Raw genomic sequence first — 14,205 nt, 5'->3', positions numbered from 1 at the left:
AATTTTCAATTTTGTAATAGTAATATTTCTTATTTGTAAAAAATATTTTTAACAGTAATAATAATCATAATTATTATTATTAGTCATAATATATAAACACAATACACTTTTCATTTGTAAAAAAAATTAAAATAATAATAATCGCATTTTAAATCGCAATTTTACCAAGAATAATCACAATTATATATTTTCCCCAAATCGTGCAGCCCTAAACTTAATCCAGTTTAAGTCATACTCGAAATAAACACAAATTATTACTTTTTTTGTTGTTGGGAAAATTCAAAATGGCAGGAAATTTGACATGATGGGCAATCGAACCAGGTTGAACAAATTAATCAAATGAAAAATACATTTTGTTTCTAGCCCTAATGGTTTAAATGTTATTAGCATATACATGAGTGAAACTTGCACAGGTGGTGGCGCTAGAGAGATTGAGTTAGAGATTAAAAATTTGCTATAGTGACAGTTGGGACTATCTTCTATCTGTGTAAGAAATTTCACAACTTTCCCTCAAGAGCAAAAGCAGGAATAATAATAAGAAGAAGAACGGGAACGGATGCAATAGGTGCCTAAGTACCTTTGATGCTTGGCTCCTAATTAAAGACATGTAGAGTATTCCCATTTTATGGCATTATCGACATGTACATACCCTAATCTAACTATTAACGTGTAGGAGGTTGTGTCGCATTTTGGGACAAGACACAGGTGCACACGCAGTGGTCAACCATTTGATGGAAAACAAGAGACCATGCCTTGGCTTCAAGTAACTTTCTCCCACCAGTTAGGGATTTTGTACTGTCATCCAGCAGTAACATCACCTCAAAGTTTGTCACGGTGCAAAGGAGGCCCAATTCTGGAGAATTTGTATCCGCCGTCATCTATTTGCATATATAGCATGACAAATAATTAACTGCACTTGAAGCTTTCGTAAACATTGAAAGTTAAACACTCAAAACTGATATCATAACGAAGATGAAATGTATGTTGACTATGCGTAGTCACGTTTACATGTGCATGCAACGTAGTTTCTGTGCACGCAACATGAATAGGTAACAAAAGGTAAACAGTTCAGCAGCGTGGATAGACTTCACTATGACCAAGAATGATGGTAAATAGAGTAGGTGTCTCGAAAGACTTTACAAAAAATCCTCCCTTCTTGTGCATTCCATGGCTTTTTCGGATTCAGTAGTGGAATATAAAGAAGAACTTAACATCGCACATTCTAGCTATCTTTAAACTGTCCTCAACAAAGCCAAGTGCAAACCTAAACAAACTGGTTAAACCCTCACCTGGAGCTATTACTGGCTCTGATGAGCTATGTCAAATTTTTCAGTAATTTTTTCTACAAAAAAACTGACAACATTTATCAAACTTTTTCTCTAACTGCCTCTTCCTATTCATCTCACCATCTGATAAGCCATCCACTCAACACCTTTTTACTCACAAATGCATATGTGGTTGAAAAACTGATTATCAAAACTAATTCTACCACCTGCACTTCTGCACAAAACCCTTCTGCCTTCACTTATTGAACTCATTACACATATTATAAATAAATCTCTTGCCAGTGGTTATGGTCCACATGATCTAAAAGAAGCAGCTGTCTCTCCAATTATAAAGAAGTCCAGCGTTGATAAATCTATCCAGAACAACTATAAACCAATATCAAACCTCCCATTCGTTGGCAGATTACTCAAGAAGATAGTTGTAGCACAACTGCAGTTACACACCAACATATTTGTACCTCTTCAATCAGGTTGTCGTCCCAATCACAGCATAGCATTTTTAAAAGTGCTAAAAGATGTCCTTCTGATTTCTAATTCTGTTGCACACAGTATCCTGGTTCTTCTCAATCTCAGTGCAGCATTTCACACTGTGTGCCACTCAACTCTTCTTTCAGGACTATCTGCTATAGGCCACTAAAGGGGGTCGCACACCGGACGCGGAGCTCGGCGGCGCTCGGCGGCGCGCCACGTCTTTAAAATTCGAACACATTGTTTTCAATGAGTGTACGCACACCGGTGGCGGCATTCGGCGCCTGTCCGCGGCGACTCAGGAAGTTGTTCTAAATCCTGCCACGCCACAGAGCGCCATTTCAAGGCTTTATATTAAAAGTATATTATCGTTAAAGTATACTGATTTCAACCTTTGCTACAAGACACATTTGTTTTACATTCTGAGTTCAACAGCTTGAATAAAGTCTAAACATATTTTGGGGAAATGTATAATAAACGTAGCCTTTTAAAATGTGCGCGTCCGGTGTGCGATACCTGAGACGCTGCGCGGGCGTGCCGCCGAGCTCCGTGTCCGGTGTGCGACCCCCTTAACCCTAACTGCACGTCTCTGTGTTTTGTTAAGTGCTTCAGCACCTGAGTTTTGCACCATTTAAAGGCCATGAAAAGCTTTGGTAGGTAAGCCGTGTATAAGGCATTTCAGTAGTCCATCGTACAGTACAGTAGTCCTGGAGGTTATAAAAGCTCTGAGATTTAGGGCCAACCAACAGGATTTCAGTTTTATCAGTTTCAGTATCAGTTTTGGATCGCGTGTGAAACTGCCAAACTGCACGTGACATTGGCAATCCGAAGTATTGTAGTTGTAGTTTTTGTGATTTTTGGACCAAAATGTATTTTCGATGCTTCAAGAGATTCTAATTAATTAACTGATGTCACATATGGACTACTTTGATGATGTTTGTATTCCCTTTCTGGACGGACAGTATAGTGTGCCTACACTTGAATACGCTCTCGGACTAAATATAAAATATCTTCAATTGTGTTCCAAAGAGGTCTTACAGGTGTGGAACGACATTATGAGTCATTAATGACATAAATTTCATTTTTGGGTGAACTAACCCTTTAATGTTCTCTTTGATTCTATAACTTCTTATGACACAAGTACACACCGTTTTTCAAGTTCAAGTCCACATGTTAATCTACGAATTATGTCACTTGAACATGACAATGAGTTCACTCTACTAAAATGGCCGCCACAGTCACCAGATCTCAACCCAGAAGAGCATCTTTGGGATGTGGTGGAACAGAAGCTTCGTGCCCTAGATGTGCATCCCACAAATCTCCATCAACTGCAAGATGCTATTCTATCAATATGGGCCAACATTTCTAAAGAATGCTTTTAGCACCAATGCCACGTAGAATTAAGGTAGTTCTGAAGGTAAAAGGGGGTCAAACACAGTATTAGTATGGTGTTCCTAATACTTTAGGGGTGTATGTGTATGTATATAGATAGATAGATAGATAGATAGATAGATAGATAGATAGATAGATAGATAGATAGATAGATAGATAGATAGATAGATAGATAGATAGATATACATACATGCATTTCATTTAAGGCCTCTACTGTAAGTACTTCCTTCAGCTTAGAAACTCATTAAATTGGCATGGCAAGAATGAATACACAAACTGCATCTAATGACGCCGGGTTTACATAATGACTTGTGTCATATGATGTTAGGGAACTGGTTTGTGGCCTAGCATGTGATGAACTATCTTTCAATGATTTATTATTTTATTTCACATGAGGTAAGGAGTTCTTCTGTGTGGTGTCCTATTTAGCGAACCCACATAAATCATTGTAAAAAACATAATAATTTGCAACATTTTTTATTTTTCCAAAATGATGTACTTTAAGTTATAAGCTACATCTGGCTACTCCAATAGAAGTCAGTGTAAGATATTCAAAAGATAATGTCCGACATTTATGTTGTCACAAAGAACACTATGACATATAAAGAGGAAAGTTGTACACAATTATGATTTAAAGGTAATAGGTAAATTATAGTTTGGATGTGACATCCCTACAATGGTTTGAAAGGACTCTCTGTGGTGGAAAACATGCATAAAAGAGATATAAATAATTGCACAGAAATATCAATTTTATTAAAATGAAATACAATTTAAAAAAAGTGCAATGTACTTTGTTTAAAAGTACATTAGACTATTGATTTATAAAATTGACTCTGGATATTTGATAACCTCTTCATCCGTGGAATGATCCCACACAATACATACATTTGTCTTAATTAATACTGCAAAATGTATCCGTTATCATTTGTTTGTATTAACATATATTGTTGCCATGGCAGTGATGGCACTAGACTAAAAGCAAAACAACTCACCTTTCTTATCCATCAACCAAATAAACAGCAGCCAGGGTAGGTAGCCCACAGGACCCCACAGCACCAACACAGCGATATCTGTCGATGAGAACTCGAACACATGTTTGGCTGAGTTCTGGATTGGGCCCCAGGTGTTCCACACCAGTCCTTGCATAAAACCCAACATTGAAAACATGGTGAGAACAAACCATCTTCTCCCATATACCCTGCTGAACACAGGCTGCGTGAGTGTGTTTGTCGCCGGCTGGGCTGGAACCAGCAACGGTTCCCTTTCCCCTTCGGTGCTTTCCCGGGCACCCATTGAACAGACGTGGTATACCGTTTTAAAATGCCCTTATGCTATCCATCAACGCCTATATGATGACACATTAAAAACTAGGGCAGTCACTCAATTGGCAGCTGCCCATCGAAACAAAAACAAAACAACCGATGACACTAGCAGTCAAAACTTTAATGCGCATGCGCTGTGTCGAGACGGAATTGACGTACTGACGGAAACTGAACGTCTGTGTTCTCCATGTTGGATCATATTTTCTATCTTCTTAAAGAAGACGTCAGCTCGTATATAGAGCCAACATGGTCGTTGTTTCGTTTCCCATGTGTTGTGAGAAAAAACAGCGGTACGTCTCACGTGAGTTTTGTTTACCAGCTGGAAAAGGGATTTTAGGTGAGCTTATATGTGTGTAGATAGGCAAATTTAACTTTTAGGCAGATGCTGCACATCCAGTAACTACGTGTTTTTACATTTTAATATGAACATGTCAGTTCTATTGATCACCATATTAGCTGCCAATGGTTGAACGGTCACAATAAACCACTGATGTATCTCAGTGTTCATCTGAGTGTTTCAAAGTTAAACCCCTACATTTATCTGAAAGATGAATGAATATGTCTTGTATAACAAGACAAAATCTACTTATTTTAATCCTCTTTATTTTATGCTTTTCTGTAGAATGGCTTTGAAACCTTTCACCCCAGAAGAGGCGAGGAGGATTGTCCAGGTTTTACAGAAACCTGCTGTGTTCCTGAGCATGACCAAAGACTGGCCAGCATTACACTGGACTGTGGAGCACTTGTCAACTTGCCTTACAGAGAGGGTACGGTTCCGTATTGGGAAAAGGAATGAGGATATGGGTAAGCCATAAAGAGTAAAATAACTGCATTTGTCCACAACATCTTTTTTAAACATAATATTTTTTCTAAATTTAAATGACATGTTGGTAGGTATGTTAGAAGAGGGTTGGACCAGGAAGGTTGATTTCCAGGAATAGGACTAGGTATCCCAAGCAGAAATTCGGAAACTTTCCTGGCTCCAATTTTCACTTTCAAGGAACAGAAATATAGTTAAAATAGTCCATGTGACTTCAGTTGGTTCAACCTTAATTTTATGAAGCAATGAGAATACATTTTGTGCACTAAAACAAACAAAAATAATGACATTATGCTACAATTTCGTTCTAGCCTGTGTCAGTCTCTTACATAGTTTACATTGTAAATACAGTGCAGCTGCTGCGTGCTCACATGCACAGCATCAGCTGCTGTAGAACTTGAATGCTGCACTATTTACAATGTACACTCTGTAGGAGACGGACACAGGCTAGAATGAAATTGTGGAGGTAATATGGAGGGATCAGAGAGCTCTCATATGTTCTGGAAATGAACGAGTTTAAAATGACATGTGGGTAATTAATGACACAATTTTCATTTTTGGGCAAACTATCCCATTCGCTTTAAGCAACAATTTTCAGTGATAGTTGTACATGCAGTTTTTATGACTTCAAATCAAGTGAACTGATATGATGCTGTAATATGAAAAGAAAAGAATTTCAATACGTAAGTTGCCTCTTACCAAATACAGTTAATTTTATAAAATTATATAATTTTATATAATAATAATTTTACATGATCAAAGGCTTTTTCCAGTTTGTGCATTTTAAATAAACCTACTTGGAAAGCCTCCATGGTCTCCTTCTCTGATAATCTATTCATTAATTACTTTGTTTCACTTTGTTTGCACCAGCTCCTCTTTTTGAAACAGAGTGCTCCTACATTGAAGCAACTGTAAAAGAGTTTTTGTCCTGGACTGCCAATGAAGGTGAATCACTTGATGGGCCATTCTCTGACTATCACTTCAAGGAATTCTGGGCTTATGCTGATTACAAGTACATTGCCCAGCTTTTTGAGGACAAACCTGCTATCTTTCAGGTAAATCTTATGAATTGCCCTTCAATGGGTTTACTTATTAAAAAAAGGTTAAAATATAAAAAATAAAATAAAATATTTTTTAAAATATTTATATACCATATTATTACAATTATTATTATTATGCAATATATTGTATTATAATAAATATTATAATTGATTAAGCTACATTTTGGAATCACAAATTCTTGCTTTTATAGTTGCTAAATCAAGCTGATTTAAATAAAAGAAATGGACAAGATGCTACTTTTTTCATTTTCTCTCGCAATCAATCATGCTCTCAGACCTTATTAAGCACCATGTTATCCCATTTGCCTTTTTCCACATGCCAGTTATGCTCGAGAGCGACCAATTTTTTATGAAGTGGCGCTCTACAGCACACAGGACACGTCAATGACATCAGCTTTGATCAATAAACACGGTCGAATATTCATTAGCATGTATCGCCTTGTCTCCCGAGGATGCTTACCTTTATTTTATGAGCTCTCTGAAACGGTTTATTAGCCTAGAGTTGTTACAACATCTCATGAAAATGTATCACAACACTAGGAATAACAGATATGAAGAGCAATTAATCAGTACTTGTGGTTTTACTATTTCAGTAAAACATATCCTATGGCACATCAGTGTCATACTGTAGAATTTTAATGATACTTTGTGACAATTTATTTTGTTTTGTTTTTTCCCAGCCAAGGGAACAATAACCTAATGTTCATTTCTAGCCTTCCGTTTTTGTAAATCATAATAAATGCTTATGAGGTGCCAATATTCTTCCTGGTAGCTAGTGCACCGGGGACAGACATGGGCCTTTCTTAAATGATGAATAGGGTAGTTTAAACATTGCCGAGGGCTTGATTACATACCATCTCATTTACGGTCCTATGGACTTGGTAATGGTTTCATTATCTCCTTTCAAAAGGGCAATATCTCTGAGTGTTTCTTGTTGGTTATATTGAAAAGAATTGACATCAAATTGTTTTTGCTCTTTGCAAACACAAACATTATAACTGCAGGATGTGGTGTGGTCCGACTTTGGCTTTCCCAGCCGAGATGGACGAGACAGCACACTCTGGATTGGCACAGAAGGTGCTAACACTCCATGTCACCTTGACTCTTATGGTTGCAATCTTGTCTTCCAGATCCAAGGCAGGTAAGAACCAGGGTCAGACATTACCCAGGTTTGTGGCAAAAATGCCACCAAAAGTTACAAACAAGCCCGAGATATTAGCAATTATTCGGTTTGCTAAGATTGTTCAATCATTCATTTTATTCATATACTATAATTGTATTAATTTAATATTTAGAATTTTCACTTTTTATGTGCTTTTGTCATTTTTATTAGTTATAGTTATATATACATATAATATATATAGCTTTATTTTTTATTTCAGTTTTAGTAATTTTACTACTTCAACTTGATTAGTTTAGTTTAGTTTAGTTATTTATTTAACAGGGACCATACACAACACAAATGTTGTGCCAGAGTTAGCTAAGATAGCTAATTTGCATCTATGGTCCCTGGGCAGGATGATGTTAAATACAATTACAGCATTCAACTACAATCCAAGAAAGAAAAAAAGAGAAAAGAAGAAGAAATAATAAATAAAAATAATAATAAAATAAACAAATACTATCATAATATCAGAAATATTGAATCACATAGAAGTTAATAATATAAAAAATATAATTAATAAGGCAGCATTTCAAGATTCTGTTTGTTTTTCATTTAATATTAATATTTATTTAATATTTTATAATATTTAATATTTTAAGTGTTATTTCAATTAATAAATAGGATTTTTAATCGTTGTAGTTTACCAGACATCCAGTCCATGTTGTGTAAAAGCCAGTCCGAGAATGTTAGATTTAGACTTTTTTGCTATTTACTGTCAGAGTCAGGTGTGATTTCTCATGGTGCTTACTTCAGCAATATCTGTCATGTAGTAGGTAGTAGATTCATTTGAAGTTTTTGAAATATTAAAAACAATATGCTCTCTTAAATGTCCCTGAAAATCAATTATAGTGGATAAATGTCATGGTTTAATAAAACGACCCAAAACTACTATTTTATTGTATTTTTCCGCACCTCCATAACCCCTTCTGATTTTATGGTTTGACGTGAGATGAAACTATTTTTTGATGACCAGCTGTCAATAGACCCCTGAACAAGATGCTGTAAGCCTCAGGCAAAACTGCCAATTTGGCTTATTCTATGAACATGGTTTAGAGGAACACCATGTGATTCCTTTAAATATTGACGAGAGCTCTATCTAGTCTATTGTTAGGTCTCCTGAGCTGTAGAAGAAAGACATTTTTCTTCTGCATTTGAAAGAGCGAGTGATAAACGGAAAGTGCTGTGATGTGAACAGATATTGAGATGTTATTTCCCCTTCCTTCATCTTATCTCTCTGTAGAACTTGTCTTGTCTCTGTAATTGCTTATAGAGACTACTCGTGTCAAGATGGCCTGCCACAGAAACCACAGTATTGTATGATACCTCTTGCAAGTAGGCCCATAACACTTTGAGAAAACTAGCTATTCCGTAAGCATTGCCATTCATCTTAATGGCAGTTGCTCGGCTGGCGCCTTCTGTAGCAACGCAACCTGCATGCTGAAAATATTTCCTCTAGAAACCGACGTCGGACAATGCTGAATTCCCATTCATCTCAATCGCAGTTGTTTAGTCATTGCAGCTGTGAAATATAACATCACGCTTCTCATGAGCCCTCCAAAAAATGTGGCTGTGGTGAAACTATTTGTGATTTGATATGTTATTTAGGCAAATCTCAGTGGTATCTCAGTAAAGTCTTTCTTTCACCAGGAAACGATGGCATCTCTTCCCTCCCGATGACACACCCTACCTCTACCCAACACGTATCCCATACGAGGAGTCCAGCGTGTTCAGTCAGGTCAGCGTGGTCCATCCAGACCTGAAAAAGTTCCCAGCATTCAAAAGAGCTCGAGTCCATACCGTTACTCTGCAGCCTGGTCAGGTAGGCCTGTATGATTTTTTTTATACACTTCCTGTCAAAAACGTATTCTTTTTAGCCGTATTTTAGAATAGTACAACACAAATGTGAAGTATCCAATGCATCCTAGAATGACATCCTAAAAATAGCAAAATCACATAAGAACTCAATGTAATATTATAACCGAAAATATAAAAATGTAAAAAATTAATAAACATAATATTATATCATAAATCCATGGTGACGAAAATGGTGCACCAAGCCTTTCTGGAATATTTATAATTTGCTGTATACAAGTCTTAATTATTTTCTAGTTGTACAGTCATTAGAGATGCAATTATATTATTGTTGTACGTTCATAGGGAACAAAAGTATTTGTATCCTTTGTGATTAGTACTATAGTACTACATTCACTGTGTGCCCATTTTAAAACGAATAATAATAATTATGTCAATATGTTCTATGAACACTAAATTTGCCACATTTTAGAGTTGTATAAAAAAATATGCGCTGCATTTTAGGACGTTCTGAATCACGGATGTTATTGAATTAAAATGATTTAATAATTTTAATTCATCACAAATTAAAATTTACAAAGCTAATTTTAAAAGTGGTTTGCAAGGAAAAAGAGGGCTTATTTGAATCTCAGATATTGCATCAGAAAACTAGTCTGCAATTCAGTAGAGATTTGTCCATAAATTACCATCAAGTGATGTCATTGATGGTAACTTTCCAAAACATTCAATATAACATTCCCTAAGTGTCTTTTTGGATCCTGTAACCCAACAGTTGGTCTCCTATGTGTGCATTTTAGATGAATCAGGCAGCAGCAGAATAAAGCTGTGTGCATGTTTTGTAGCACATCCCCCTCCTTCAGATTCCAGCAGCGTGTGTGAAACCTCTCTGATCAAGCTCTTTGAGAGGCGAGACGGTGGCAAGGCAATTAGCGGCGGTCCAACACAGCGAGCGTACTCTCTGGGAGCACTCACACTTTTCACAGCATACTAATGAAGACGGGAGACATAAACTTCCATTCTTTGAGAGAGCTAACACTGCTCCACTGCCTCTCGCTGCAAATGCATGGGAAAAAAATCACCAAAGTCACATACAATGTACCTTGAGTTCTAAACCATGTTAGAAGTAAAAAATAAAATAAAATAAAAAACATTTTAAATAAAAGGAACATTAGAAATGTTGTCTTGTCAACAAACTGAACAAAAAGTTATGATTGTTAAAAATGATTAAACTTTAAATACGTTTTACATAAAACAACAAATAAAAAAGACAAAAACACATAAAACTTGACCATTACAATAGAACCTAAAATAAAATAAAAATTAAAAGCTAATTCAAAATATTGATAAATACTATAATTATATATAAATAATACTAAAGTAACTGTGTGGTCACTTTAAATTGTTTCCACGTCAGTATGTTTCATGACCACTAACTCTGTGTTTGCTTTTTTTCATAAAACTGTTTCTGACCTTTAGCTGAATGTTTGTTACTCCTTTGTTATTATCATAGAGTTTGCTTAGATTAAAAAGCACTATCGAAAATCAATGGACCTCATCTTGTCCTATAAATATTGCTAGGATATTGATTTTTTTTTTTAATGACCTAAATGATTTGATGATACGTAGAGCGCAGCTGCCACCTTGTGGTAAATAGTATTTCAAATATGCACTTTACATCTGCACATAAAATATACAGATTGTTTGACGTTATTCAGAGTATCTTCAGAGTATTGACTGACTGCTGTTGTCTTTCATCAGGTTCTGTTTGTCCCCAGACACTGGTGGCACTATGTGGAGTCTGTGGATCCAGTGACTGTCAGTGTGAACTCCTGGATTGAGATGGCAAGATACTCTTTTTCACAGTGCATATTGTGTCAGTGTTCAAATTTAAGAATAACACTGTTATCAGCGAGGGATGAGTGCATCATGTAATATGGCAGTAATATACAGCTATAATATAATATAATATAATATACGCTGATCAGGCATAACATTATGACAGGTGAAATTTTTAACACGGATCATCTCTTCATCATGGCACCTGATAGTGGGTGGGATATATTAGGCAGCAAGTAAGCATTTTGATGTGTTAGAAGCAGGAAAAATGGACAAGCGTAAGGATTTGAGTAAGTTTGACAAGGGCCAAATTGTGATGTCTAGAGACGACTGGGTCAGAGCATCTCCAAAACTGCAGCTCTTGTGGGGTGTTCCCAGTTTGCAGTGGTCAGTATCTATCAAAAGTGGTCCAAGGAAGGAAGAGTGGTGAACTAATATTACTGGGCGGCCAAGGCTCATTGATGATTGTGGGGAGCGAAGGCTGGCCCATGTGATCCAATCGAACAGATGAGCTACTGTAGATCAAATTGTTCAATAAGTTAATTGTGGTTCTGTTAAAATGGTGCCTGAGTACACAGTGCTGCGTATGGGGCTGCATAGCAGACCAGTCAGGTTGCCCATGTTGACCCCTTCGGTGATATGATCATATTTTCTGGTTAGAACTCTAGCAGCTGAATGTTGGTTTAGCTTATTTTTTAAGGATGCAGGAAAACTACCTAGTATTGCATTACAATGCAGTGTTGTGGTAACACGTTCTGTAATTTGGCAATGTTTCTAAGGTGGAAGAACAAATTTTTGTAACATGGCAAATATGGCTTTCAAAAGACAGGCTGTTGTCTAAAATAACACCTGGGTCTTAAATCGTAGAGGATGAAGTAACAAGCTATCCAATATGCCGTTTACTGTAAATGCTCCTATAATGTGTAGCAAACCAGACTAATCTAGCCATCTGGGTTGCTCAAACTACCTGGATGGTTTATAGTATACAATATCATATTATATCAAGATGCAAGATGACTCTTTTTCATGTGTACTTCAATCAGTTTCTTAGGAAAAGGTTCTATATAAGCATATGATTTGGTTGGATTTGATTCTCTTTTTTTCCTGCTGTAGGATATGGACGATGAGGCCAGAGTAGGAGAAGCTCTCACTAAGACCATTGTGTGTGCCCTGAAATGTGCCCCCAGCTTAGACAACAACGACCACTGGCTCAATCCTACTGAGGTATTCAGAACATACGGCAGTGCAAAAGAAAAGAGGTTTATTGAAGAACTGGCCCGAAATCTCCGCAAAAAGTCTCACACCAAATTACATTTTTAATTGTAAAAACATTTCACAATATTACTTTTTAGTGCATTTTTGACGATAAATACTTTAAATGTAGTAAATGTGTTTTGAATGGTATTGTATAAGAGAAAGTGTATTTGTGTGGTGAACTTGTTGCCATTTCATTGTTCAAAGTACATGCAATATGACAATTTTAATAAGTATAATATTCCATGTAGTTTCTCAGAATCACAAAATGTGACCCTATAATAAGAATAATAAACATTTGGTTTACAAATGAGTTTTGATGGAGTTGAGTATGTTAGACAATTACAATTATTTTATCTGGAATTTATTTTTTCAATTAATAGCTTATGGGAATATTTATGTTGTGAATAATGTCATATTTTAACATATGCATTTTATATATAACACTCATATGCTGTTATTTTAAAAGGAGGTATTTTGAAACATCTGCGGGACAGAGTGACATTGATGAGATTTGTCTTCTGAAGTATTTTTGTGACATTTTAAAGATATTGCTTAACTGCACAGTGTGTTATCTTTTTGTGTCTTAGGACAGAGTTTCTTCACATGATGAAAACATGCAGTATTTGAACCTAGCAGTAAAGGCCTGTTTGGAGAAGAGAAGAGACAATACTGAAGGCTGGTCCTTGCTTGCAGACCAACCAAGAGCAGAGGTGGGAAAACGTGACTCTAGTGGACTATTAAAGACTCCAGAGTCTCCTTTTGTTGTTCCCTTCGGACCTCATCTCATTCCTGTTATTTTGGCTCAGAAACCCAAATATAACTGCCCAAAGGGCACATCTTGCTTCAAAAACAATGACCCCTCACGGACAGAACAGAGAAGTGAAAATGAATTTGGTCAGAGAGCTGGTCAGCATGCACATCAGGAAGCAGGAATCCCAGGAACCTCAGAAGGGGGTGCTGGTATGCACATATCCACCAATGACATGCTAGAGTTCCTGTTACACCCTGATGTCATCACTCAGGTTACAAGGCTAATAATGTGTCGACAAAGAGAAATTCAGTCCTAAATTGTACTGGATTGACAGTACTTTTATAAATAAAAGATCCCATGCTGATTATTTTTTGGAGTATTTCTGTATAGACAATCACATAATTTATCAACAGTGTTTGAATGCTCATTTGTTTTCCCAAAATGATTAATTACGTAATAGTGGGATTAGATGTTCACATTTTGGATGTGTTACGCATATTTAAGCATATGTATCTGACATCAAAGTAATGTTATACAGGAGTTAATCAAACACTATATACCTGAATGGTCATGACAGCAAAGGCCATGTGTAAACCACTGTAAAAAGTACATAGCAAATGGCAGTTTTCCAGACAATTTGGGGTTAGAAAACCAATCCTGTCAGATAAGACTGTCTGTAAGAATGTTTGTAAATTAATTATTTATTCATAACACATTGCCTCCATTATTTTGACCTTCATTAAATACTTCAAAGCCAAATTTCTTCACGTTTCCACAATAATTATGGATGCTTCTTGGCCAACTCCCAGGGTAAAATAACAGTTCGTGGCTCAAATCCTCAAACATTCAAAACCTTTTCTGTTGTAATTAATCATTTATTTTACAGTATATGCCTTTTTATATTACACTTCCCAATCCCTTCCAAATTAGTACATGAAATCACAGGCATCAAACTGTTAATAAACTGTCATTTAGAAAATCCCCTCTGAATACTGCAAGACTGACAAACATTATGTACAAATGTGAGCTTTAAAA

The 14,205-nt window shown here is 36.2% G+C and overlaps 2 protein-coding genes across 4 annotated transcripts in view; one reads left to right on the top strand and one right to left on the bottom strand.

Moving 5' to 3' along the window:
* slc49a4 (solute carrier family 49 member 4) overlaps nt 1-4,580 on the bottom strand; it is a 53,446-nt gene extending 48,866 nt beyond the window's left edge. The window contains exon 1 of the mRNA XM_067444238.1: nt 4,139-4,580. Within this exon, the coding sequence (XP_067300339.1) occupies nt 4,139-4,439 (301 nt within the window). The 5' untranslated portion in view covers nt 4,440-4,580. The remainder of the gene's footprint in view (nt 1-4,138) is intronic.
* Nucleotides 4,581-4,626: 46 nt separating this feature from the next.
* On the top strand, nt 4,627-14,188 carry hspbap1 (hspb associated protein 1). Of its 3 annotated transcripts, none has more exons than XM_067444239.1 (8): nt 4,627-4,758; nt 5,091-5,272; nt 6,159-6,343; nt 7,354-7,490; nt 9,162-9,333; nt 11,085-11,168; nt 12,276-12,386; nt 13,007-14,188. In XM_067444239.1, exons 1-8 carry the CDS (start codon nt 4,715-4,717, stop codon nt 13,484-13,486), a joined length of 1,395 nt encoding a protein of 464 aa, XP_067300340.1. In that variant the 5' UTR covers nt 4,627-4,714; the 3' UTR covers nt 13,487-14,188. The 3 variants fall into 3 exon arrangements, with proteins under 3 accessions (XP_067300340.1, XP_067300342.1, XP_067300341.1); XM_067444241.1 differs by having other exon boundaries at nt 4,637-4,769; XM_067444240.1 differs by having other exon boundaries at nt 4,697-4,805.
* The last annotated feature ends 17 nt before the right edge of the window (nt 14,189-14,205 follow it).

This window comes from Pseudorasbora parva, chromosome 5, assembly GCF_024679245.1.
Source record: "Pseudorasbora parva isolate DD20220531a chromosome 5, ASM2467924v1, whole genome shotgun sequence".
NCBI lineage: Eukaryota > Metazoa > Chordata > Actinopteri > Cypriniformes > Gobionidae > Pseudorasbora > Pseudorasbora parva.
Note: the sequence above shows the minus strand (reverse complement) of the source record. Positions and strands in the feature narration are given on the sequence as shown.